The sequence below is a fragment of the Oxyura jamaicensis genome, chromosome 3 (genome assembly GCF_011077185.1).
Source record: "Oxyura jamaicensis isolate SHBP4307 breed ruddy duck chromosome 3, BPBGC_Ojam_1.0, whole genome shotgun sequence".
Lineage (NCBI taxonomy): Eukaryota > Metazoa > Chordata > Aves > Anseriformes > Anatidae > Oxyura > Oxyura jamaicensis.
In genome coordinates, this window is record NC_048895.1 from 75,968,290 (window position 1) to 75,994,790 (window position 26,501).

At 40.2% G+C, this 26,501-nt stretch overlaps 1 protein-coding gene across 3 annotated transcripts in view; it reads left to right on the plus strand.

The window, feature by feature from the left end:
- Nucleotides 1–4,418: 4,418 nt before the first annotated feature.
- Nucleotides 4,419–26,501, plus strand: part of PNISR (PNN interacting serine and arginine rich protein) — a 35,902-nt gene continuing 13,819 nt past the window's right edge. For 2 of the 3 annotated variants that reach the window (XM_035319968.1, XM_035319966.1), the window contains exons 1-10: nucleotides 4,419–4,565; nucleotides 14,494–14,603; nucleotides 15,827–16,012; nucleotides 18,857–19,080; nucleotides 20,689–20,875; nucleotides 21,144–21,334; nucleotides 21,923–22,060; nucleotides 23,035–23,134; nucleotides 23,843–23,896; nucleotides 25,212–25,382. In XM_035319968.1, coding sequence (XP_035175859.1) covers nucleotides 14,525–14,603; nucleotides 15,827–16,012; nucleotides 18,857–19,080; nucleotides 20,689–20,875; nucleotides 21,144–21,334; nucleotides 21,923–22,060; nucleotides 23,035–23,134; nucleotides 23,843–23,896; nucleotides 25,212–25,382 — 1,330 coding nt within the window. In that variant the 5' untranslated portion in view covers nucleotides 4,419–4,565; nucleotides 14,494–14,524. Of the gene's footprint in view, nucleotides 4,566–10,766; nucleotides 10,786–14,493; nucleotides 14,604–15,826; nucleotides 16,013–18,856; nucleotides 19,081–20,688; nucleotides 20,876–21,143; nucleotides 21,335–21,922; nucleotides 22,061–23,034; nucleotides 23,135–23,842; nucleotides 23,897–25,211; nucleotides 25,383–26,501 lie in introns of those variants that run through there. The other variant, XM_035319967.1, reaches the window with a different exon arrangement.

The window sequence follows — 26,501 nt, forward strand, 5'->3', positions numbered from 1 at the left end:
TGTCAGAACAGGTAGAGTGAGCTTCTGGTCACACAGGATTTTATTTTTGAATGGAAAAAAACTCCTCTGGCTAGGTCCTAAATAGGCTATATGTCTTGGCCAACCCAGTCAGTTTTTCCCTTTGCTAATTGTCTCAGTTTACCCCAAAGTGGTAAAACTCAGAAAAACTAAGCAGACAGCTATAGCTATCTGTATTCTAGCTAATGTTATCTTAATCTTGGGTCTACACTAAAACAGAAGAAAACACCATTGGTTAAAATGTCAGTTCTTTTACCTCTGTGTCTTCTGGTACTCTTCCTCCACCTGCCTTCCTCCTCTTTGCATATAGTTGACCAGAACTCAAAAATAGTTCTGAGCAAGAATCACAGCAATTAGAGAGTAAATTTCATTTCTGTGACTCAGTCCTACTTAGAGACCACAGATGGAGTATATCTGACCCAGCTTAAAGCAGACAGATTGACTAGATGAGGCCCCAAAGTCTCTGGTTTTGCTGACTTCTGAAAATGTATAACTACTGAACTTACATAAGTACCTATATTAATCTCTTAGTTTTAGCCTAGAAACAACTCCTTAGAGTGCAGAACTCAGAGAGAAGCAGAATAAGATTTTCCTCCTGTATTTCTTTTTTTTTTAATGCAATTTTCAAGGGACTATCTTTGAGGTGCTCTTCGCTTCCCTTAACCACAGTTCACATGCTGTTTGGACTGCTGAGATTTTCCGTAGTGTGGGCATAGTGATTAGGATGCTGTGAAAGATGCTGGCAGGATGATTTCCTCATCAACAACATGGAAGGAACACAGAGGGGAAAAAGGGATGAAAAGAAGCCAACACTTTTATCCAAGATTATCGTTCTTGTTCCTGGATGAGGCTTCCTCAGCTGAAATAAAAAGCAGTTTTGGCAGCAACTCCAGTTAGTTCAGGGTCAGGAGCAGATACAGGAATGTTATAGAAGAAAACATTGCATAAAAATAAGTAATTTGGTTTTAGAATTAAGAGTTCAAGGCTAAAGAGAATGCTATCCACAAATTTCAGCGCAACTCACATTTAGGGTGTCCTTCATGAACATCAATTTTTTATTTTTATTTTGGTGCTAGAATTTGGCTTTAAATCAAATAGCTGTACATAATATGAAGACCTGTTACAGTTCTTTCTCAGGAACTGCATAAGTTCTGAGCATTCCTGAAAAATAGGTGGAATTTAACAATTACATCCTGTCGTTGTTAAAATGTAAATGTAATTCTAGTGCCTATATCCAAAGCTGAGGAACGTGGCTGCAACCAGGAGATCTGTGCGCACTATTGAAAAGTAATGGGATTTCAGAATTTAACTGAAGGGCCCCGTCCTTGAAATCTGTTAACAGACGAGAAATCTTTTCAGGTCTACAGCATATGCTCTTCACAGAGCCATACCATACCTGTTTCAGAAACAGCAGCAGTAGCCCGCTTCCTCATTTGGAAAAGCTTGGAGGCTTCTTTCTCTTTGGCCTACCCTTCTCTCCACATCAGTCTTCATCAGCCTCACTTATTCTTAATGTTTGGGGTCTCCATAAACTTCTGCGCCAATGCCTTTCCTTGAACTAGCAAAACCTGCTGGAAGAAGTACTCTTCACCGTGATGTTACTTCTCCAAATTACTCTACGGGCTCTGTCTACAGGTGGCAGTACAGCTATCTGTAAAACTGACTCCGGAGCAGCTCTCTGCTGACCAGTCACACAACGGTGCCTTTAAACCAGTGAGGAAGGAAGCAAATAATTGCCCATCCCTCCGTAAGTAAATCTTATTTATGAGAAATCCTTGATTTGCATATGGGGCAACTAGAGCCTCTACAATAGCTTCCCCAGAGCTGAGGCATCAATAAAGACGGCTCTACCAGCTAAGAAGTTAGGCCCGATTATACAGCCTTTCTCCTCAGAAAGCTTTGTTATCGTTGGATGTCTATACCATTTATGCTATGTTTGGCTAAAGATGGCAAAAAGTGTCAGGGAAGAGAATTATGCTAACCTATACTATACTAACCTATGCCAATACACCTACAGACATCATGTTTGTGTAAGCATGTTCTCCTAAGAGTGTGCTTAGTGGTGAAGGGAAAACAACTCCCCCCTAAACTTCTGTGCCCAAGATACGTGCACTGTAATTCTTTGTTTAGAAAATGAAATAGTTGTAGTCTGCCAAACCTTCCTCCCCTATTCCCATCTGCACCTTTCTGTGTGCGTCAAAGAAGTGCTCTTGCTTGTGGATTTCAAGTGGTAGCAGGTGAGCGTGGCTTATAAATTCATTAAAAAACCAAGATGTCTTAACTTCACCATTTGCTACTCTTTTGACTTCTTTTTTATACTAACACAAACTGAGTCATAAAGGGACATGCAATTAATGCACCTACATTCTCAAAGTAACCTGTTTCAAAATTCCCATTTGAATTTACTAGTAACAAACTAAGATTTGGAAATTAGTAATTTCTTAGGAAATGGTTTAAGATGTGATAAAATAGAGGCAAAATATACAAATACAACCTTCAGGTTAGCAAAAATTAGCAAATATAATTTTAATTAAAAAGTAAATGGCAGCATACTTCACAAAACAGATTTACTAGCCTTGATTAAACAAAACTTTGATATTTCTCAGCTTTCATTAACTGGAAACTTTTTTTTTTTTTTTTTTCTGGGACCTGTGCACATGTAAGTGTACAAAAACTTCTCAGTCTAATTACTTTACACTGGATTATTTTTGCTTCTGTATCTGCTGTGTCTTTGGGTGTCACTTGCCAGTTGTTTTAGCTCTTCGTACCTCTCCCTTTGGTAAATAAATGGCAGAAATAGTGGGAAAGTGATTATTCAAGATGATTCAAAATGATTTTTTTTCTGTAAACTGAGATTGTAAAATATATGTATTAACAGACTTCTATCTGAACATAAGTCAAAACACTTCCTTTGTACAATAATACATAAAATGTCTAGGTGAATTAAGTTTTTGCCATAAAACGATTGTAGTTCTTTGTAATTACTTTAAAACTACTTGGTATACATTCTGTCTATATAAAGTTTTAGATAGTTCTGTCTTCATCAATACTCATACAATGACAGTATTTTTTTTACAGCATCAAGAATGTTTCTTATATCTATTGTAGCTTCCAGTGTTGTTTTTTTTTAATACAAAACACAAAGATGCAGTACTGCTTTTAAGAGAACAAAGCGGCATTCCTTTTGAGCTGGTTTATGACTTCTTAACGCTTACCTCGTTGCTTTGCTAGGTTAAATTTTTGCTTTTGTGTTATGTAAACGGATTCATTACAGTGAACTCTAATGACACTACATCCATGGCAACAATTCCCTATTTAGCCATTTTACAAAGATACGTTTTGATCCTACTATCATCCCTGCATGTGGATAAGCTCCACTATGTTCACATCTTCTTACATTTTCTTCCCCAGCTAAATAAAGGCTATTTTTTTCCTTTTTATCTTGTGTGGCAACTTCACAGCACCTGGCTGCGGTACCCAGACACAAATCCATATCCTTCAGCACGTAAGCCGCACCACGTTTCCCCTTTGCTTTGCCACCTGTGGCACAGGCCAGGGACAGAGTTCTGCTAACAAGAAGAGAGTTTTGTGACTCTGTGGTCAGTAAGACCTGGACCAGGAGTGCAGGTCCCTGCGCAGCCACGGTTTGAGCAGTAGCTTGAAGCTTGCCCACCCACAAAGCGCCACTCCAGGTTCCTGGTGTGTGTCTGGTTGTTCGTCCTTGGCGCTTAATGCTTCTCTAACACCGCTGTTTGGAAAGCGTTCCTGACGCAGCCATTTCTTGCAGCACAGACAAGGAGACACACAAACCACTGCAGTGAACAGTGACGTGCAGCATAGATGGCAGCAGCAAGTCTTTCGATGCAACCCCTGCGTGAAGTGAAGCCCAAGTTCCCTGCAACTTTCCGCTTTCTGTAGTCAGAGAAGTTAATTTATTCTCTTAATCCACGTCGGTCTTAAGGTTGGTGTACCCAAGGACCAGACAGAATGGCTGTCGTGTACATTTACATCGGGTGAAGCCAAGAGAAGGCAACGAGGTGAGGGTGGCGTTAGCTGGCCAACATCTGTCCGCTGAACGTGGAGCAACCCCAGCTTCCTCGCGGGGAGACCCGGCATGGTTTAGTGGGTGACGTTGGGGGTAGGGGGGTGGTTGGACCAGGTGATCTGGGAGGTCTTTTACAACCCTCATGATTCTGTGGACACGGGGGCTGAGGCCCAAGCGCTACCAGGGGCGACCCGAGGGCCCCCTCCCATCGGGGCAGCCCCCCGGGACGCGAAACGGGGGGCGGGGTGCCCTCATTAAAGATGGCGGCGCCCAAGGTGGGGGATGTGTCCGTGTCTGTGTGTGTACGTCGCGGCGGGACGCGCGGCCCTCAGTAAAGATGGAGGCGGGCGGCGCCGGCGCGGGTCAGCGCTGTGACGCGCTCTGCTTCCGGGTGAGCGGCGGCGGGCGCCATATTGTCTTGTTCGCCGAGCCGAGCGGCGGCGGCGGGCGGAGGGCGGCCGCGGGGCCACGGTACCGGCGGCGGCGGGAGGCGGGGGACAGCGTAAGTAGCGGGGCGGCCGCGCTCCGGGGGCCGCACGGACTCGGCCGGGCCTCCTCCGCCTCCTCCTGCCTCCCGCGGCCGGCGGGAGCACCGCGCCTGAGGCCCGAGCAGGGCCCGGCCGTGCCCGGGGCCGGGTGTGTGTGTGTGAGGGGACGGGGGGGGGCGGGCTGGGGGGGGCGCTCGGGGGGGTGCGAGGGGCCCTTCCCGCGGCACACGGCGACCGGCTGCCCCTGGATGGGACCTGCTGGGCCCTACGGTTAGGGGTGTGCTGCCCCGGCTGGTGTCCAGCGAGTTTCTGGACGAGGAATTGCCGAGCGGTTGTTGTGTGCCCCTCCTCTGACAGTGCTGCCTGTAGCAAGGCCTTTGTAGCAAGGTGCAGGTCACGAACCCTGTGTCAACTCTGCTTTCGCGCCAGTAGGAGACTTGCTGCCTTGTGCGAAGTCCTGCTCTGCAAATGTTTTCTGCACGTCTGCGCTCAGGGGTTTTGCAGAGCTTAGGAGGCCACAAATGTAGCACAGTTCTACAAATTCAGTGGGCAACTTGCTGTATCACCCCTAGTGACAGAAGGGCAATCTTCACTGCGTTTGGTTTTCACATAGGCACAGGATTGTGCAAAGGTGTTATGAAGACAGGAGTGTCCAGTCTCTGCTTTTTATGTTTCAGGTAGCTGAGGATCAGAAATCTGCCTTTGGCAACAAATAATTCTAGGCAACATATCTGTGGGTAGGTTTTATTACGTGTTCTTACTTCAGTCACTGCGTGGCTGAGGTTGGAAGGGGCCTCTGGAGATCATCCGGTCCAGCCCCCTGCAGGGACACCCAGAACAGTTTGGGTGCATCCAGATGGGCCTTGAATATTTCCAGAGGAGACTCCACAGCCTCCCTGGGCAACCTGTTCCATGCTCTGTCACCCTCACAATGAAGAAGCTCTGCCATGTGGAACTTCCTCTGTTTCTGTTTGTGCTTTTGGCTCTTGTTCCCGCCAGGTGACTAGCTCATCTGTTTCCTTAAGCGGTAGCTGCATTCGTTGTGACAGGTAAAATCTGCTAGCAAACAGCAAGGAATAGCTCTTTGTTTACTTAGGTACTGCTTTTGCTGATTTTGTTAATTGGTTATCGGTGCTGTTTGTTTTATACAGAACATGTTCATATAGGAGGAAGCTGCAGATGGACAGCAGGGAAAAAGCACTGTTATGTGGCTAACTGGAAGTCTAACATCAGGTCTTCTAGTGGAATGACGCGCAAAAAATAATCAGATCAGACTTTTTTCCAAACCCAACAGAGTCATGACTCACTGCTTAAGTTGCTTTGGTGTTTCTGTAGCTATGTTTTAACAGTGTTTTTAGAGCTTGTGATAATCAGGCATGTGTTAGTCCTTATGTCTCCAAAATGCAAAAACCAAGTAAATGATACCTGGGTTGCCAATATCTGGTCCTTTTGTTTATTTAAAGGGATTGGCTTCAGCTCAGCAGATATGTGGATTTAAGTTTAAAATAACGTAACTTGGAGGCTACACTGCTTGAATGACTCACTGAAGGAGTTCTTGTAGTATTTTTTTTTTTCAGTTTGGCCTTTGTTCAGCCGACTTCATTTCAGTTGTGCTGTAAATATTAGTTGGACGTGCTGACCCATAAAATAGGTTCTGGAAAGCTTTGTGGGTACCAAAGGACCTGGCTTCTTCAATCCCTTTTATGCTTCTGTATCGTGGATCCTGGCTACATATTTGGAAAGCCTCTGGTGTTCAGTCTGAGAAAGAATAGTTCCTACTTTAGAATTGGAGAAATTTAATTGACTTCCAGCATTCTAGTGATAGGCAACTGCAAAGGGGATTCAAGAATTTGATACTTTTTTTTTTTTTTTTTTTTTTTGACTAGACATCTTGGTAACAAATCCCAGCAGGCACATTGGTGTGGTTTCTGGTTCTCTGGAAGAGAAAAGATGTATAGTACCAAGGCATTTAATACTTGCAACAGCTTAGGGCAATGGATGCCTTTGGCCAACTAAAAAGGGGCTGGGTGAAACAGAGTAACAATGAAGATACTTATTTTCAACTTTTTTCCTTAATAATTGCAATCTTAACCTGCCCCATAAATGTTACAGTTTCTAACCAGCAGTTCTATAACATAGTAGCAAATACCTGCTTCCATTTTATTTGAAGAAAATAAGTATGTTTTTCTCCAGGTGATAAGTGTTATCACGGCCCTAATAAGGCGATAGCACAGTGCAAGGAAGGGCGAAATATTTTCCATAGAGTTTATATCAACTACCTTGAATGAAAGGAGAAGACTTTATATTGGAACAAGGCACTTGCACAGAAGATCAGGACATCGCGCTGTTGACTTCAAGGACCTCTGGACCTCTGAGACCTCTCTGTTTCCCTCTACATTCCTCTCCAGAGCTTAAGGCTATATGGGAGACGGAATATATATATATATTACCTAGATACCTGACCGATGAGTGGAATATCAGAAAGAGCATGTGTCATCTTTTAACCCTGTGCCCAAAGGCAGTAGTTGTGTGGGGCTTCACAAAGTATGCGTTATGGCCTGCAGTTTCAGCTTCTTTGCTTATTAAGGCACTGCATTCTTGTATGCTAAAATGCAGCACCCGTTTGGAAGGCCTGTAAGACCAGATCTTTAGTCACCAGGAGAACTTCTGCAGCTACACATTAGAGCTCAAACTGCAAGTAAAACTTGTCAGGCCATCTCCCATCCCTGTCATTCAAGGGTGGTGCGTAACGTTTATCAAAAAGGGGGTGCAGCAGCTCCCCTTGCATCAGAAAGCACTTGATTATTGGCCATGGTTCGGTAGGTTCCAAACCACCTGCCTTCAGTCTACCTGTGTGCCGGGTTGAGTGAACCAGACTGTCAGATGTCAGTGTGCTGGTTATATTGTCAAGTGATGCTAGTGTCCGCTGTAGGAATTCCTGACCTTGATCTCTTCAGCTTGTGAAGGTGCTTCTGCCATGTTCCTCCTAGGACAGCGTGAATCAGGCTGTCTCCTGATTTCCTGGAGTTGAGGTAGTTTTGTGCATTCCCTTTGATCTTGCTATTAACTAATACACTGTTGAATGTTGTCTTCCTAAGAATACCTGTTTTTCTCTGCCTAGATATTTCACTTCCAGGAATATCCTGGGACATGCTGTTACGAATCTCCAGATCTCTTTTCCTGCAGAAGCAGTTGCTGTATAAGGTGCTCTCTGTAGTTTGGGTGCTGTGTAATGCTCATATTGGAGAGGAGCATATTTTCCCAATGACGGGAGGTTCTTGGGAGGAGCAAGAAAGTCTGCTAGATGTACTCATTGCATAGATGTGGTTTTCTTCCTGACATTCTTCTGGAGTGCAGCTGACTTCGTAAGCCTATGTGCTTCTCATCTCCATTATCTCTCTTAAATTTTGTTTATGGGCAGGTCTTCCTTATCACTCCAGGGAAAATTTCATGCCACTTCTCAGTTCTGCTGTATGCAGTGTCATAAGGTATGTAATTGAGATAGCAACGCCAGGATGACAAATGGGCTTTATCTTCTTATATTCGTGGGGCTGAGCCTCACTCCCCAGGACTGCTCCTCTCTGTTGCTGAGTGGTCCAAGCACGGTTAACTGCGCACAAGCACTCTTGAACTGGATGACGGGTTCTGTGAAGCTGCCAAGGCAGAGAGGTGTCCAAGGAATGTGAGCGAGTCTACGAGGGTTCAAGCTGTGTTGGTGGCCTTGTTTAAAAAACAGCCCCATCCTTGACATCCATGGGCAACTACCTGGAACACCTCTGGGGCCTTTGCCGAGCACTGTGCCATTGGGAAACCTGTGTTGCATGCAGCAGGGTGGCATTGCTGTTGGTGAGCAAGTCTGTATCTGCCTGAAGATAACAGTGAAGTAATTTGGGGGGAGTGCTGGGGAGGAGTACCCCAGAATTTAAAGTGAGCATGTGAATTGTCACTCAAAACTCTGGCCACTGGTGAGTAGCTTCTATCTGTATATATCTTGGTGTGTGTGGTGTGTCTGGACACCTCATGCAACTATTTTGGAAAAACACCTTACTTGTAGACAAACAGGCAAGCTGAAGATGACATTTTTCCTAAAAGAACAGGTTAACGTGTAGGTATAGTCTGTTGCTGAGATTCACATCACAGTTGAGGAAAGGAGTGGGAAGGTACCTTTTAAAATAGCTCTTCTTTCTCTGTCTTACCCTAGCTTTTGTTGGGTAAGTGTAATAGAGAACTAGACACCAGCCTTAAATTTGTCTGGGTGCTGTTGGCCCTCAGAGTTTATTGTCTGGTGGGCATTGAGGGAAGTTCTAGGTATGCCACTATGCCAGCTTTTGTTCCTAGAAGAGGAGCTTTCATCAGCAGTCCTCTTAAAGGTGGCACATTTTAGTGCTAGTAATTTGGTATAGTAAAACTTCATTCAGAAGGCTCAGCCTTTGAATAAAGTTCCAGTCTTAGAAAAATATTTTTTAAAGCATGCAACAGAACGTATTTTGGAGCAAGCCTGCTTTTAAAAGCTTTATCAAAATTTTGAGACGTTATGTTAATTTCCTGTAATCTGTTAAGTACATGTGACTGAAATTAAATGCGAATGGATAGGGTTCTTTTCTGTCATATGATTGTTCTTGTATAAAGCAAATATAATCCTGAATTGGCTTCTGTTTCTTCATTGGTAAACAGATTTTTAATAGATTCAGGTTCCTGTTCTGTGATCTGACATCAGGGAACAGTTCTTGGAGCATCAATAAACGTCCTTTTGTTTATTCATGCTTTCTGGAGAGGCAGAAAGCAGAAGGGTTATATTCAATGAAATTGGAGGGTAGAACAGCTAAGTAAAGGAGCCTTAATTCATCATCATGAGGGAGGTCAGTATTTCCCTTTGCAAGGAAGGATCTGTAAAATCAGTCCATTCTTTGAACCTGTTTCTCTTTCAAAACTTGTACGCGCTGGTGGCACTGGAACCAGGGTGTCTTAATGGCTTCTGATTTGATGCACCCCCTCGGTTAGTAAGAAGAGTCTTGCTAATGTCTGAATCTGGTAAATTCTAGCCAGTAAAGTCTACCAATCATCTTCCCCCTTTTTGGCAGAATATAAGGCTTGTTTCACTGCAATTTGGATGCTCTGTGGTGTGTTTGGCCTGGTGTCACTAGGGGAAAATAGGCTTAGATCTGTCTGCTGCTGTTAGATGAAGTCTCTTTCTTTCAGGTGATGCTGACTGGGGAAGTCTGTAAGAAATTTAACATTTGTTATCTGTGTGACAGGATCCCAAGTTAGTTTGGGCAGTGTAAACTGTAACTAGGTCAGAGAGGACGTTGATTCTCTTTTCTCCATCCCTTCATTATTGCTACTTGAACTGTCTCATGAAAATAATGTTTGCTTCTTGTCACTTACGTCTGTACGAGTGGGTTCAGCTGTTTCAAGCCTTCAAGCTATTGACTTGATGGAGGGGAGACATTGTGTTTTGTTTTCCCTCAATAATATGGATTAATATCTTGCTGTAAAAGTAAAATTACTGAGAACAGGTTGTGTTTTCTTAGCTATGTTCTGCGAGCTCATCTATGTGTAGTTTGTGCCCTTTGTGGTTTGTGGCACTCATGTTTACACGTGTCGTTTAGTTAGCTCTCACATCTGTTTGTTTTCATTAAGTGAAGACATCTCAGTCTGCATGGGCACTGTTTTTCCTTTTGAAGTCTGTAAAATAACATCACTAGCAAAGAAAAATGTAAGAGTGATGCATGGCGCAATACTGAGCTTCTCTGGAAAACTTCTAGTTATACTCTTCTCAGTAAAGGTGCACAAGCAGTGAGCAAAGTATTACCTCTTTTGAAGTAAAACAGTAACGCCAAGTAGTCTACGTGCATAATTTTATAAATGTGTGAGTATGTAAGATTTATTTAGTTATCTTTTAGATTAGGTAACTTACAACGAAGGGCTGAAGCCCGTTTGTTTGCCTCTGAAACTTAACAGAAGCTGAAGTCATTAAATCAATACTTAGGAAAACAATTCACGAAGGCAATAAACTACTTTTAAATTCCTGTAGGAAGTGAGAAAACTTGTCATACTTTCAAGTACCTTTTTAATGTTAACTCCGTATCAGTTATTACAGACTCTGGAAAAGTGCAGGAAACGAAGCAGGGGAGTCTGTTTCTCTTCCAGGAACAAAATACAGTGATGTGTCCTGTTGTTTCTGGGCGCTGTGTAGATGGAGGCCTTAGAGCAAACCATTTTTCTTCACTGGCTGTGAGTACTATGTATTAAAATGCATCACCTAGTCTTGAATACTGAAAGAATTTGAATACGTTTTATATTTTCCTTTAGCGAGTGTATTTAAAGATTGGTTTCATTAAATATAAACACTTTCAGACGATGATTTTGTTTCTTTCTTATCCAGTTCCTGTTTCTGTCCAAAAAATAGCACAGGGGAGATGAGCTGAAATGGGTAGAAAATGAGAAATGTTTTTTGGCCAGTTTTCCTGCGATATTTGTAGGAGTACTTCTATGTGCGCATACACAGATGCATAAAGAAAGTGATGCAATTGCTAGAACATTTGTGTAGTATGTGTTTTTGATTAGTAGAGAAAGTTTTATGCTAAATTTGGTAATGAATCTGCTTACTTGAAAGCCAGCATGTCTTAGAGTTGCCAATGTATGAAAATTAACATTTCTTAAGGATAGCAGTGAAAGTACAAATGCACTACAGCATCAAGAGCTTTCAAATGCAGCTCATAAACTAACATCAGCAGTTTTAAATAACAGTTTATATTTTTGAAATCATTCTGCTGTGGTTGGCATTGTTTGAATCAATCCAATGTTAAAGTTCTGCAGAGTTACACGGAGTTGTTGCTGTCCGGTCATACTGTTGTGCATCAGAACGGGAGGTGGCTCTGTGTCTGTCACGAGCTCTTCAAGTCTGGCTTTGCACTCCCCTGCCTGACCTGTGCCCCCAGAATGGCAGCAATAAGGTGAAATGATCTCTTTCGGGAAAGGTGAAGGCTCTGGGCCATGCTGCGTCCCAAAATGATGGGGAAGTGGCGGTGGGTGCTGACACAAAACCTGCTGGCGCTGAAGCCAGCTGGCACTGCAAGTTACTTCCTTTGAGCAACTTGCACAACAGTAAGTCGCTGTCTTGGGGCCATGTGATGTGGAGGAGATTGGAGCAATTTGTTACCTTGCATCCTCTTCTTTCATTCCAAACTGGTGTTTCAGTTCCTCCCTAGTGAGGATCAAGGCCTGAGCGTAAAGGGAAAAAGGAGGGAACACTGAACAGCCTGTTCAGTGCAGAGTCCGGGAGAAGCAGGTAACTGCCGGGTGTTTTCACAGGTACTAAAGAGTATTTCAGACTAATTCTCTTAGTTGGAATGTGTCAAAAAAGTCTGTGCCCAAGATTTTGGGACAGAGATGGAGCCAGTCCAACGGAAACAAATCTTACCTCATTCAATCAAGTATTGTGGGGGATCTCCAGTTCCACTGAATTTCTGGAGGTGCTCTTAATAATCATATTTCTACACTTCTTAATATTTCTTTAACTGTATTAAAATGTGTTTTTAATTTTTTTTTTTGCATTCAATTACACTCAAACCTCATTCTAAAAAGTTTAAATTATTGCTGTACAATTTAATCTTCTCAATTTTTTTATAAGTTTATTTTAGTGAATTTTGGCAAACTTTGTTCAGGGAATTACATATTTAGTTAAACAAGTGATGTCAGAGTTACCAAAATACATTTTTATTACTGTTAGTGGGATTTAACAGCTGGAAACAAACTGAATACATGCCGTGAAGCTGCTGGGTTCTTTGAAGGCTGGCACTTATCTTGAACCACAATTATTACAGCTTTGTTTTTATGTAAGCAAGTTTATTTTGACAATGGAACCAATCTGGATTCTGGAGGGGAAAATGGATTGAGGGGAGGAAGAAAGTTATTTACTTTGTGCTTGCTTGAGGGTGAGTAACCTTACTTCAGCAACCTGAGTTTGCTTTTTTATACTCTGTGTATGAAATGTTAGCTTAAATGTTGCATTAAGTAGCAGGGTGGTTCCCTTCTTAGTGGCTTTTTTTTTTTTTTTCACTCAACTGGTGCAAGAAAGTTGACTTCCTAGGTACACACAGATCAGCATGTAAAATGTAGGGCAAAAAAAAAGACATGGTATTGACCTACTAGAAGTATTAATATCATAAATATGTAATTGAAAAGGAAAAAACATATCTGTACTTAATTTGGCAAGGAAAGATAGGGAAAATAATGAAGCAGGATTTGCCTGATACTCTTCTCCATTCCTGAACTTGACCTTGTCTTGTTTAAAGCTCCTCCTTCCCCCAGGAGGCATTTGCAACTGATTTTTACTTTTTCCTGAACCATACACACAATTTTTGTACCAGCTTGAATGTAAGTGGTCTCAAAACAAAGGTGCCCCAAGGTTTTTCAGATTAAATATTTTTTTAAAAAGGAAGTCTGTAAAATATTCACCTGCATTCATCTCTGCATGACCCATCACCTCACAACTTTGTGTGCAGTTTTTGTGGATGTATTTTTGCAGCACGCTGCTTTCTTCGTGTGCAGTCATGCAGTTATTTATGTGAACGTGTAGCCACTAGGCACGAGATCCCATTGCAAGCAGGATCCACTGTAGTCGCACTTTTTGTGTGTGCTGCGAGCTGGCTCCGTGTGTGGGGATATGTGCACGGTGCTAAGTAAGAGTGGTCAGGGCTGTGTCCCTGGCTGCCCGTTCAGGCGGCTCTGGCTGCTTTCAGCTGGTTGCTTCTGAGGTGGGCAGGCTGTGTTTGTTCCTTCTGCATTGCACTTGGCTGCAAGCCTCCTCCAGGTCGTAGGTGCTGCTTCGGTGACCTCCGGGAATATATTATCTGTGTTATAAGTTCAGAGTGTTGGAGACAGCCTACATGGGTGATGCCTTTATAGCATGAAATTAAGGACAGTGTGTTCAACGGTGTGAGGATTATATTGGTTGGGTGGAAAGCCTGTTGAGGAGTTGTTATCTATACTGGCATTCGGGAACAGTTCCTGGACTGAAGTATTCCCGAACTGTGCCTAGGCTTCCTGTTCAGGAAGGCTTTGTGCAGCAGAGTAGGTGGCCACACTCCGCCCCCCCAATATGTAACAGGTTATCTGTGCACAGGAGGTACATATTACCAAAAGAAATCCGTTTGCTATTACGGACATCCCTACCTGGTAGGAGCTGCTCTACCTCACCCCCTTCCTGCAGGGCTGTTCCTGGAGCGCTGCCTAAAAAACAGGTGCCATGGCTCCTGCTCTGGCAGGTCCCAGTGCTGGCACTGCCAGCCCAGGGGGGACATACAACACTGCACTAAAATTGCTTCTAATGACCTCAGGGGAACGCGTGGTAAATGTGCACTTAGGCAGTGATATTTTCTCATCAGATTGTAAGGCATATATTATTTAAAAATTATGAGTCTGTACAATACATCAAGTGCGTGTGGATGCCGACTTGTACCTGTTTGGTTCTCCGAGTAGTTGGTAATGATCTGGTAACGGGCTGTTTGCCATTCAGTGGCGTTCCTTTATCTCACTGAACGGCCTTGCAGGAAACTAGTACAGAAAAGTACACAGCTTTTCTCTACAACACAGGCAAGGATATCATTTAAGTAATGGTTTATGTACTTTCACTTTCTTTGAATTACACTTACTGATGAATGTGTTCTTGTCTTACAAACCTGTCATGTCTTTCCTTGAACTTCATTTAGTAGTTAATTTCTTCACAGAAATGCAGAGAAAGCATACTAGTCTTCTGAAATCTTACAGTGATGTTTTCAAGTATTGCTCTAAAGGATGAACCATTTCTTCCAGCTTAAAATATTAAGCCAGCATTGCTTCAGCTTGCTTTGCAAGGCTTAAATGTATCTGCAGTTATTTAAGTTTCAGTTGTGTGATATTTCATGGGCATCTATTTAAATATACAACTATTATTTTTAGTTGAAATATAGACTATATAAAGACTTAAAAGATGTGGGATCAGCCTTGGCAGCAATGGCCTTTGAACCAACAGCAGTGGATGCAGTCATTTCAGCACCAACAAGATCCAAGTAAGTATATAGAAAGCTTTGGGAATTAAATTATTTTTCTGTTGTAATTTGAATTTTTGAGTCTTTGTCACAGAGCATGACTGAGAGTTGCTTTTTTGTGTCTGCTTTCAAGATAACACATTTATGATGCTTTTCTCAACAACTAGAAAAGAGTCCATACATTCATTTCAAATGTTTTGACATCTTTAATATTAAATGCAGGCCAGCAAACTGAGTAATTCCAGACAAATTATATCAACCTTCTACCAGTCATTCAGATCTGCATTTAGACTGCATGTACTTTTACAGAATCTGTATCCCTTTCAGTTCTTTATCTAAGCTAAATCATAAGGAAGTTTTATTTCAGAAAATCTCCCTCTTCGTTCAGCGCCTATGTGGCAAAAGTGTTAATGTAGGTGTGTACACAGAAAAAACTCACTAGAAAATCAGCATGATACTTGGTTTAGGTTATGGCAACGATGACCGTGATCCTTTGTCTGCATTTTATTCCCATCAAAAGCTGTTTTAAACAGAGCGTTACTTACCTTAAATTGAGTGTGAGCTGACAGCAATTAAAGGTATTCAGAGAAATGCAGAAATGGATAAAGAGGATAGAGGAACTTATTTAATACTCAGAGCGATCAGGCTGAGTGGTTTAACATTGCTTTCTGTCACTTAAATTTCTGTAACTTTGCTCGAGAGATTTCCTGACGTGATAATGAGCAGAAGACGTAATGCTGTCGTCAGATGAGAGTGCAATTTATTTGTCTACTGGTAGCAACAATGGCAAAGAAACAAAGGGAAGAGAACTAACATAAAATAGCATTCCAAAAACTGTATTATTTGAATGTGGTTTACTAACTATGTTAGAGACTTAGAACAGTTCAAACTTTATGAATTTAGAATTAAGGCTATATATACTTCTTTTTGACATCAAAATTAGCTTACTTACGGAGGGAAAAAAGTGTATTACTCATTTACTCTGTTAATGTGAACCTAAAATAATTTGCCTTACGGCATTTTGAACACGTGCAGGGAAACTCAACTTCAGCAAGTATATACGCTTTGACATTTGTTTTCTGTTTGTTTTACTGTACCCTGTAAAGAAGTTTTAATGGTGCTCGTGGTACTTGCTGAAGGCAAGCATTACCTGTTTCCCTTGAGCAATGACATGCAATTGAGAAACAGTGTTACAACTGAGAAACTTGAATACTAACCTTTTAAAATTCCTCTGTTTGTTTTAGGCCAGATTGACTGGGCTGCATTAGCTCAAGCATGGATTGCTCAGCGAGAAGCCTCAGGGCAACAGAGTGTAGTGGAACAACAAGGAATGATGCCAAATGGACAGGATATTTCAGGAATAGAGTCTGGTCCAAACAACCATAATAATTTTCAGGGGGATCCCAACTTCAACAGAATGTGGCAGCCAGGTTTGCTATCCTTCCCATTCATTCTTTTTTTAATGTAATGAGATTTTATTTTTGTCGGCCATTTTTGGGTGTGAATGTGCTCTGTCTCTCAGGTGTCAACATACCATACTACCGGTAGCAGCAGCTAATTAACTGAGCATCACAGCTGCTGCTTTTCAGCCAGTGTTCCACAAAATGGGTAACAAAGGTCTTGTAACACAGCTTTGTAATCTCTATGCAAATAAATATGCAAAATATTTGATCTGTCCCTGAATGTTGTAGAAATGTAGTTTGAATAGCAGTTACATGTTTATTTCCCCCCAGTCTTATTCTTACATCCTTTATGTGTCATTGCTTATCTCGTGGCACTACGAACTGCAGCACTGAAGGCAACAGGATGCTCCAGAATTACAAAACATCCATTGCTCTTCTGTAGCATAATACCTGCTTCTGATATGACTTTGGCATGTAGAAAGAGTTAACAATGCTAGCTTCAGGTGCCTTGAAATCTTTTAAAGAGAGAAAAGCAAAATTCTGTGCGTAAAATGTGTTAAATTTTTTTTTCCAAATTTAGTTAGCTTGTCTCTTTGTCTCGTGTCTGATTGTCATATGTGTAACTCTTCAGTTATCATAGAGTCACAGAATGGCTCAGGTTGGAAGGGACCTTAAAGCCCACCCAGTTCCAACCCCCCACCAGACCAGGTTGCCCAAAGCCCCATCCAGCCTGGCCTTGAACACCTCCAGGGATGGGGCATCCACAGCTTCTCTGGGCAACCTGTGCCAGGGCCTCACCACCCCCTGAATGAAAAGTTCCCTCCTAACATCTAATTTTCCTTCTTTTAGTTTAAAACCATTTCCCCTTGTCCTATTACTGTTTACCCACATAAAAAGTCTCTCTCCATCTTTTTATTATTTGAGGTGAATAAAAAATCCTCAGTGTAAATTTTTGCGCATAGTCATAGTGTGGTAAAAGTAAGGAAGACATTTCATTGATAATAAGGCATAATTTATTACATTATAAATGTTGGGAACCCAATTCTCTCACAGAAAATGCAGAACAGGAAATCATCCATTAAGGACTAGATCCAGAGTGAGAAAGACGTAACGTATTTTGTTAATGGGAAACACTGTGCCACCACATCCTGTTACCATTTGATATATCATCCAGAGAATATGTTGTTTTCCCAGTGATTTGGGACACTGAAAAAGACTGTGCTGATGCAGGCAGGGCTTGGCTTCCCCTAGTTTAGTCAGTGTCATTCTTAGTGTCTAATAGTCTCGGAAGACAAACTAAATCATAGTATACATGGCTAGCCATGTATGTCCTTCTTCACATATTTACTGTTTATCTTTCTCCAGTGTCCTTCCAAGTTTCTATGTCAGTTCTGGATCTAAAAGTTCTTTGCATGCTACTGAAAGCCATCTGTGTAACTAGCAGGCAGTTCATTCTGAAGGGTGTCATGTTCCAGAAGTGAAAACATGTTGTATGCAACTAGCAAGCTTTCACATCAGTTGATTTAATGTAAACTGGGCATTTATGTAGTGTCAAAAGTTAAGATGAGCAATAACTGTTGTAAGCTGTACTTAAAGGATAAAGGATTCTGTCTCTTAGAATACTTTAGAAGCATTGGCTTTGGAAAAAGACTTGAATAATCAGCTAAATATGACCTTCCAGGATGACAGTGAGAGTGAAAGGAGTGATGCCATCTTTGAACATGCAAATAAAAGAGTAACCAAATAGCAAATAGGGGTAGCAGTTTTTCTGTAGTAATGCATCCATTTATATAACCATAGAATATTCCAAGTTGGAAGGGACCCACAAGGAACATTGAGTCCAACTCCTGGCTCCACGCAGGACCACACAAAAATCAGACCGTGCGTCTGAGAGCGTTGTCCAAACACTTATTGAGTACTGTGACCACTTCCCTGGGGAGCCTGTTCCAATGCCCTGCCACTGTCTTGGTGAAAAGCCTTTTCCTAACACCCAGCCTGACTCTCCCCTGTTGCAGCTCTATGCCATTCCCTCGGGTCTTGTCACTGTCAGCAGGGAGAAATTATCATGAAAAGGATACTTAAAACTAGAAAAATGAAAAGAACTATTAAAGGATTGGAAGCCATGACTTAACCTGAGAGGCTAGGTATTAATTCTTTTATTGCTGAAAGTTAAAAGTTAGTAACAATCAGTGTCTGTAAGTATTTATATAGTAGCTATAATTTTTAGACTGACATCCTAAGACGACAAAGCTTATGACCACACAAGCTATTAATTCCTCAAAACCTCCAAACTGTAACTTTAGCCAGTTGTAACTTCAGTTTGATGGTTTATAGCTGTAGCTTATGCTGGGACCTCTGCCTGGTTACTGGAGGCTCCAGGGAATCGTTCTTTATCAAAACACATGACTGCAGAAAGCAGGATTCAGTGTCTCTGCTGCTCACAGAACTACTTACTTTTATACTAGGGTTTTTCTAAATGGGTTATGCAAAGGAATAAAATAGGTCATTATCTGGAAAGTTGAATTAACAGGAGTGGAGAAGTAGGAGCAGTTCTTTTAACAGTTGACACAATTTTGAAGTGCTGTGATGGATGCAATGATACTGGAAATTGACTAAAACACACTGAGAGAACCTTCCCTCTGCCCTCCCCCCCCAAATGTATGTTCTAGTTCAGCTACAGCTTATATGTATTTCCTTCACTTAGTTGAATTATTGAGATAGTAAAGTACAGCCTGTAGGCTGATGATTTGCCATATTTTTGTCATCTGTGTTGCTTTGAGGAACCTTCTGATAAACAGAAGAACACTGAGTGATGGGTGACTCATAGACATTATTAACTTGTTATTGAATTGTATTCTACATCCTAAACAGAATGGGGAATGCCTCACCAGCCCCCTCACCCACCTCCAGATCAGCAGTGGATGGCTCCAACCCCAGGTCAAATGGAAATTGTTCCTCCATCTGAAGACAGCAACAGTCAGGACAGTGGGGAGTTTGCTTCTGACAACAGGCATATATTTAACCAGAACAATCACAACTTTGGGGCACCTCCCGATAACTTTGCAATGGGGCCAGTGAACCAGTTTGACTATCAGGTGAAACATATTTGTTGCTTTAATATTGTAGACGTGCAGAGTCCCTTCCGTGGATGTGTTCCTCTAATATCACCTAGCGGCGACTTTCATTCTTCAGTTCTACAAACAACTACAGAATCTGTTATCTGCTAAGATACATTTTTGCCAAATACTTTACAGAAGAAGACTTTAGTGCTTTATGTTCTATTCAGGCCAGAGATGTTTTTTCTAGACTAGTAATGAGAAATGGCTGTTGTCTGCAATATTAAAATGAATCATTGTTTTCCAGTATATAAACTAACATTATGAAGCTTTTTGTTTTTTAAAAAAACAGGGAATAAAGGTCAGAAATATCTACTTAAATACACTAGATAATGTGCCATAGGGAACAGTCTCCTATTTGCAGGGAGATAGACTGGATGATCCATTGATCTCTTCCATATCTCTCTACTGTGTTTCTTTGAATAAACAATGGTATTTCTAAAAAATCCACATCCAATTTTTTCTTCATTCTGGCATACAAGTTGTATAGCACAATAAAACTGTAGGTGGTTTGAGCACTAAGCATAGATGGAGGCATTGCACAAATCTTTAAACATAGGGCTTTTGGATCTTTCTTCAAATTTCAGTTTTTTTCATCTCAAAACTCTTGATGTAAATGGAAAACTATAAGTTTTGAAATATCTACATCCTGTCCATAAATAAACCCAAGGGAAGACTGGCAGAAATGTGTTTCTGCCTTCTGGCCCACTTTTCTCTCTTACTCAGTTTTCATGTTCAGCTATATTGATAGGAAGCGAACCATTCATTTTCAAATACACTAGGCTTATAATGGTTTCCTACGTTTACAATTGGGAGACTAAATCTTAAAATGAGTGTCTCAAAATTCTCTAAATACTACAAAAAACTTGTTTTGCAGAGAATAATACAGTAATTTAGATAAATATAATGCAAACAACAACAAACACTTGATGCTATATCTTTCTTTCTAAACACCGCCCTCTTAGTAATTTCATTAGGCTTCTGTGGATGCCAAATACTTTTAAAACAAAGAATCCCACTCATGTATGCCTTATGACTTGTGACTTTTGGATTGTATATAGGTTGCTCAGAATCCAGGGTCTGTGCTAAACTTGCATTTTTGTGCACTTTATATTTTAATCAGCCATATTAATAACAACTGTGAGTGATTGCTGGAAGGTACACAGTGCAAATTTTTTTTATAATAAAAACACAAACTTTTAATTTTTGACCTCAGGTTGTAGGTACAAGGAAACGCTGATAACATAGCTAGAATTTTAAATCTTTTTTTTTTAATTTTTATTTATTTAACTGCATGCTCTGTGATAATAAGTTGGGAAGGAGCTGCTGGAGATACATGTTGATTATAGGGCTTAATGGTTAGCGCAATATGAAAGATTGTTTGAAGCCCATCCCGGCTTAAACCTAAGTTTGCTCGTTAAATATTTAAGGAAGACCTGTTTCATAGGGACCACAGGAAAGAAATTGAGAGACCATGTAGCCTAGAAATGGTGGATTCCTACTTGCATGGATTTCTGTAGACCGACTTGCGCACATGCTGTGTACAGTGTTCAATGTGAAGGAAAATAAACTGCATTACTCTTTCAGCATGGGGCTGCTTTTGGTCCACCTCAAGGTGGATTTCATCCACCTTATTGGCAGCCAGGACCACCAGGGCCGCCAGGTCCACCAGCACCTCCTGCACCTCCTCAAAATCGAAGGGAAAGACCCTCGTTCAGAGACCGACAGCGTTCACCTATTGCGATGCCTGTGAAGCAGGAGCCTCCACAGATTGGTACATGTTAACCACTCCTTAATGAAAAAACAAAACCATAAAAACTGTGTTTAAAAAAATGCAAAATGTGAAGACTTTTTTCTTATAAAGAAAAAAAATGGAAAGAAAAACCTATTGTAAATGTTTGTTTCTTTCACCACAATCACTTGTGTGAGTTGTTTGGATTGGGGTGGAGGGTTTGCTTGTTTGTGGCTTTTTTTTTTTTTTTTTTCCCCTGAATGGGGGAAGGTTTTTTCATTTTACAGAACTATAAACTTTGTTTATGCAGATGCCGTGAAGCGTAGAACTCTGCCTGCCTGGATTCGTGAAGGCCTAGAAAAGATGGAACGAGAGAAACAGAAAAAATTGGAAAAAGAGAGGATGGAGCAGCAGCGTTCACAGATGTCTAAAAAAGAAAAAAAGGAAAGTGAGGATGCTGAAGAAGGGGATGGCCCTCGGTTACCTCAGAAAAGCAAATTTGTAAGTAGAAGTCTGTGAGGCATGTATTTCCTGAAATTGTTAACTTTTTAGTCCCTTCAAAAGAGAGACTTTGCACACCTGGCTATCTCTTTGTTTCTGTTGCTTGAAGTAAGGTGAAGCTGCTGCTTCTTAAAATTCCCTTGTTATTCTGAAGTTGTTGATGTCTATCTAAGATGTAGAAGTATATTACTTGATTTGAAGAAACAATGAAAAAATGTGCTTTTTTTCTCTCCTGTTTTATTGGAAACATACGTGGTCTTTTGAAATAAGTAGTTGAACAAATTTGAATATCTGTATTTGCTGAACTGAGCCCATTTAAGTAGCCTTGTGTTGCATTTTCTTCAGCAGTTATCTCATTTGTTTGCAGTTCTAAGTCTGGCAGTGAACTGGCAAGCATCTATTTATTTGTATGGGGAGGGACCTGTGCGTTCATTATGAGGAGAGAAAAGAAATAGGGCTTTACAATAACTGTAATACAGCTTTCAGTGCAAAGTAAATCAAGTTGATTGTTATAAGCTAATGAGCTTTACATCTTTTTTTTTTTTTTTTTTTTTTTTTTTCCTGAAACGTGTGATGCTGTTCTTGTAGGACAGTGATGAGGAAGAAGAAGATGCTGAAAACACAGAAGCTGTAAGCATTGGGAAAATCAGCAGGAGTCCATCCCCGGCTCCTCAAGAGGAGCAAAGTGAACCAGAAATGACAGAAGAAGAAAAGGAGTATCAAATGGTATTAATAATGTAGTTCTCACTAAATATTGTTTATTTGCTGATGTTGTTTGTGCATAGCAATGTAAGCTATTTCTTCTCTTCCTGATACTGTAAATAGAGGTATATGACACATTGTGCGGAGAAGCAGGGGTAAATTTGTATGTCTCTTTCTCACACAGATAAATATACAGGTTATAAAAACTCATATTTAGCCCGGTAGCTAAAGAATATAGTGAATATAGTCTTTACATTGACTGCTATTAATTGTGTTTTTGCTTAATTTGGCAAATTCCTAAAAACTTGTATAGATTAAATACATCCACCTGAAATCTATGCTTCAACCTCAGTTTCTGAAAAGGGGGGGTTAAGAAATGTATTGTTTATATTTATACTTATTTATACTTAAATTTTGTGCTATGGCTTTGTGTTTTTTTGTAAAGCATGTGGCTGGATTGAAAAGCTTGGAGAACCAGCTACTAACATTTCATGTTTTTATAGCAAACAAAGACTAATCAAATCCTATGTCAGTAACCTCTGATGCTTTTTGCAGGATGGGAGGGAGTGTGACAGTATGGCAGACAGAAATGTGCTCTTTATTTTTGAGAGAATAAATAGGTTCAATCTAAGCATAGTTCTGATTTAGATATTCATTTTTTTGCATCATCTTTGACATTAGCAGTTGGTGCCCTGCCTAACTGTGTATAATACATGTGGTTATAGTTCACAGTCAAAATACAGGCTGTTGTACAACTTTTGACTGCAGGTTAGATTTAAACAATTTCAAACTTAGGTTTTTAAGTCACTTCTGCTGAAAGGAAGCATTAAAAATATTCAGGAGAGTAGTTTCATAGCCATCAAAAGAAGTGAATTTCTATGGATGTAATTTAAATGCGGAAGTTTGGGCCTTTAATTATATATATATATATATATAATAAAATATTTTTAAAATATAAATATGGCCTTTGATTTTAATTTTATATGCATTTTTTGCAGATGATGATGACAAAATTGCTGCTGACGGAGATTCTTTTAGATGTCACAAATGAAGAAATATATTACGTGGCCAAAGACGTACACCGTAAAGCAACTAAAGGTATGCCAGTTCTTTTTTAAGTTTCTTCTGTGAATATTCTATATTTGCATGTCTCTAGAACATTTAACCTCCATAGCTATCCCCCAAGAAGAATTTCAGTATAATGCATCCAACTTGATACAGTTCAAATCCAGTAACCATGTACTATTGTCCTGTGCAGTGTATTGTGAGTTACTTCAGTTGCTCCATTTCTTTCATACAATTCATTTATTTAGTTAAAACGGTACCTGTGTGTCAATGGTTCTTCAGTTGTAGCTGTTTCTTAATGCTATCATTTATATCTCAAGTTCTTAGCTGTTCAGAAGTGAAAACAGATGAACTTTGAGTCCTCAATTAGTAATTTATTTGCTTTCACTATTAACATGTTTTTGTACTTGCATAATGTTTTTTTTTAACATAACTGAGTTAATCTAAATATATAACTACTGAAACTTGAAAATTATGTGCAGAAAATTATGTGCTGTAACTTGGAAAGTGATTTATGAGTATCTGTTTTTTTCTCTTCACTGTTGATTTGCAGTTCAATTCTAAATCTTCGTGGTCAGAAAATCTAGAATTGGTTTTAAATGGATGATGCGTTTTTAATGTTTCTTCTCTCCCTCCAAAGAACAGCAATAGTAGTAGATTTAACAATACCATAGACTCATGACTATGAAATCGTGGCTATTTGTGTTAACATGTTGTTCCTGTTGTTGATGTGATACAAAGCTCCTGCAAAACAGCTGGCACAGTCCAGTGCACTGGCTTCCCTCACTGGACTCGGTAAGTATGTTCCTTATTTTTGAGAGGGCTTAAAGGGGGAGTTTCACTCTTGCCTTGCTTTTCTAGAAATTGCATTTTGAAACTAGATTTTAATTGCCCGGGAATATGGGTCACTTTGCAGTAACTTTATCAGCACCTCTGTTTGTTCCACAGGTGATCCTACTGATATAAGTGGGATGGTTTTTGGAGTAAAGGCCTAGTCAGTGTGAGTTAGTGTATGAGAATCTTGCCCTGATTTTGGAAAATACATTTTAAAAAAAAGAACCATTAGATAAATTTACTTTTCAAAGTATGATTGTTTCAGGAGCACACTGCAGTCTTCAGAGAGAGGAATACTGTTTTATATTATTCTCCTATTTTGATCCATCCAAACAACAAGGGAAAGCTGATAGAACAGTAATACAAATGCTTATAAATAAAACTGTTGTCACCTTCAGAATTTTTATTTTATTGAAAAACTACATACGCACAGAGGCTCCCATATCATGTATTACCAGAATCAACACAGGAAAAAGAAATTGAATTTCCAGCTTGAGACACAACAGCAAAAGATCTTTTCCAACATGTGTTTTATCATCTAAAACATACTACAGCGGTGTCAGTGATCGTTTATGTGCTTGTTACTTGGAATTTTGATGAATTTGATTGAACATTATAATCACAAGTATTCAAGTGTTTTAAAACTAACTCAGTAAAAATTGTAAGAACCTCAAGCTGAAAGAAAGTTAATATCTCCGTGCCAGATGTTTAAATTGACTTTCTATTTCTTATCAGTCCAGTAGTTGTTAATATCTCTGGGGGAGAAGAAAGTCCATTTCTGTTCCATCTCTAAACCTGTCAAAGTGCAGTATTTCCTAAATCAGTGTATAAAAGTTGATTTGGCATTCAGAATTTCTGTAGCCTTGGACTACGGAGGAAGCTGAAGTCATTTCAGAGATGTCTTCCGGGAAAGATCCCAGGCATTTCACTGTTTTTTCTGTCCGGTTGCTGATACAAAGGAAGGCATTGTTATGAACTCCACAGGGAGCTTTTTTTGCCCTTCCATACAATGGAAAAAAGTATCGTGATCACAGTGGTTGCTTGATGAAAATAGACGAGCTGTTCCAGAAGGAGTAGAACCGGACAGTAAGCATCAATGCAGATATGGGGGCCTTGTTCACACCAGTCAAACAACATTGGCACTTACCAGAATAAAGTGGCTTCTGCTCAGAAGAGGAAGTGAAGGAGGGGCAATGTTACTCTCCTCTTTGCCCACAGAAATATTAAGAACAAAGCTTAATCTTTCCTCGTGATAGACTGGACTTTATGCACGCAGGTGGACTGGGTGGTTATGGATCAGGAGACAGTGAAGATGAGAGGAGTGACAGAGGCTCTGAATCATCTGATACTGATGATGAGGAACTACGACACAGAATCAGGCAAAAACAGGAAGCATTTTGGAGAAAAGAGAGAGAACAGCAACTATTGCTAGAAAAACAGCTCGAAGGTAACTAGCATAACATCTTCTTACTATGCTGCTGTGTATGTAGGTTACTGCTTGGCATATACAAATTTATGGGAGAGAAAACACATTTTAAGCCAAAAAATACAAAGTCTTAATTAAAAAAACATTATTTCTAAATGAATTATAGTAATGAAAAATAATGTTTTTTGAGCTATTTGATCCAAATTGGGCTTGCTTCTTTTCTAACAAGGAAAAAAAGATTTAGTGTTTTCCATAAACTATTTGACTTGAGTGTTTAAAAGATCAGACAGCATATAGACAAATATGTTACCTATGGATGTTATGCTACATAAATAATAGTATCTCTTTATTAAAAAATGTATGTGGGTATTTTATTTATATATGTATATATGCATACATATATAACTATTTACAAAACTACTACTACTAAATATATACAAAACTATTAGTATGTCAGTTGTGAGGGATAAATTTCATCCCTCTGCACCAGACTGTTTTATATAAACTTGATTCCTTAAAGTTGCATATAAAGCACATTTCACTTCATCTGAAAAGCTTGCCCTTGTGTTACATAGTCTTATGCAGTATGCCTTTCAGACTGTACAGTTGGAAGCTACAGTTTCTTTGAACTCATTGTTCTCAGCTGTAGATGAGGTTTCTGTCCATGTACAATATCTTCATAACAGTGTTTCTGAAACTAATACTGGGAACAGATTAGTGTACCCAGTAAGTTCACATTTAGCCTCTGAAAAGGTGGCAGGGTTTATTTTAATAAATAAATATGTGATTTACTTCTGCTTCTCCCTGCAAGGTAAGGTTTATCCATTTGTACCAATATTATAGCTCAAAAGGGTATCACAGTCACCTTGCACTGCTGAAGAGCAGTCTAGATGGATGGATGAATACAATGGTAAGAAGTTCACATCATTTTTCAGGATCTAAGTTAAGTTGGAGGAGGACAAAATGCTATTAGAGCATTTTTTTTTCTTATTTTTACATGGATTGTTTTCTCCTTTTTATTTTATCCTTTTAGGCGTAGAAATAGACATGAATCCCTTAGTAAAAGGGATGTGTTCCTGTGTGACATGATCTAGGTGTTCCTGCTCTGGCAGGGGGATTGGTCTAGATGATCTTTCAAGG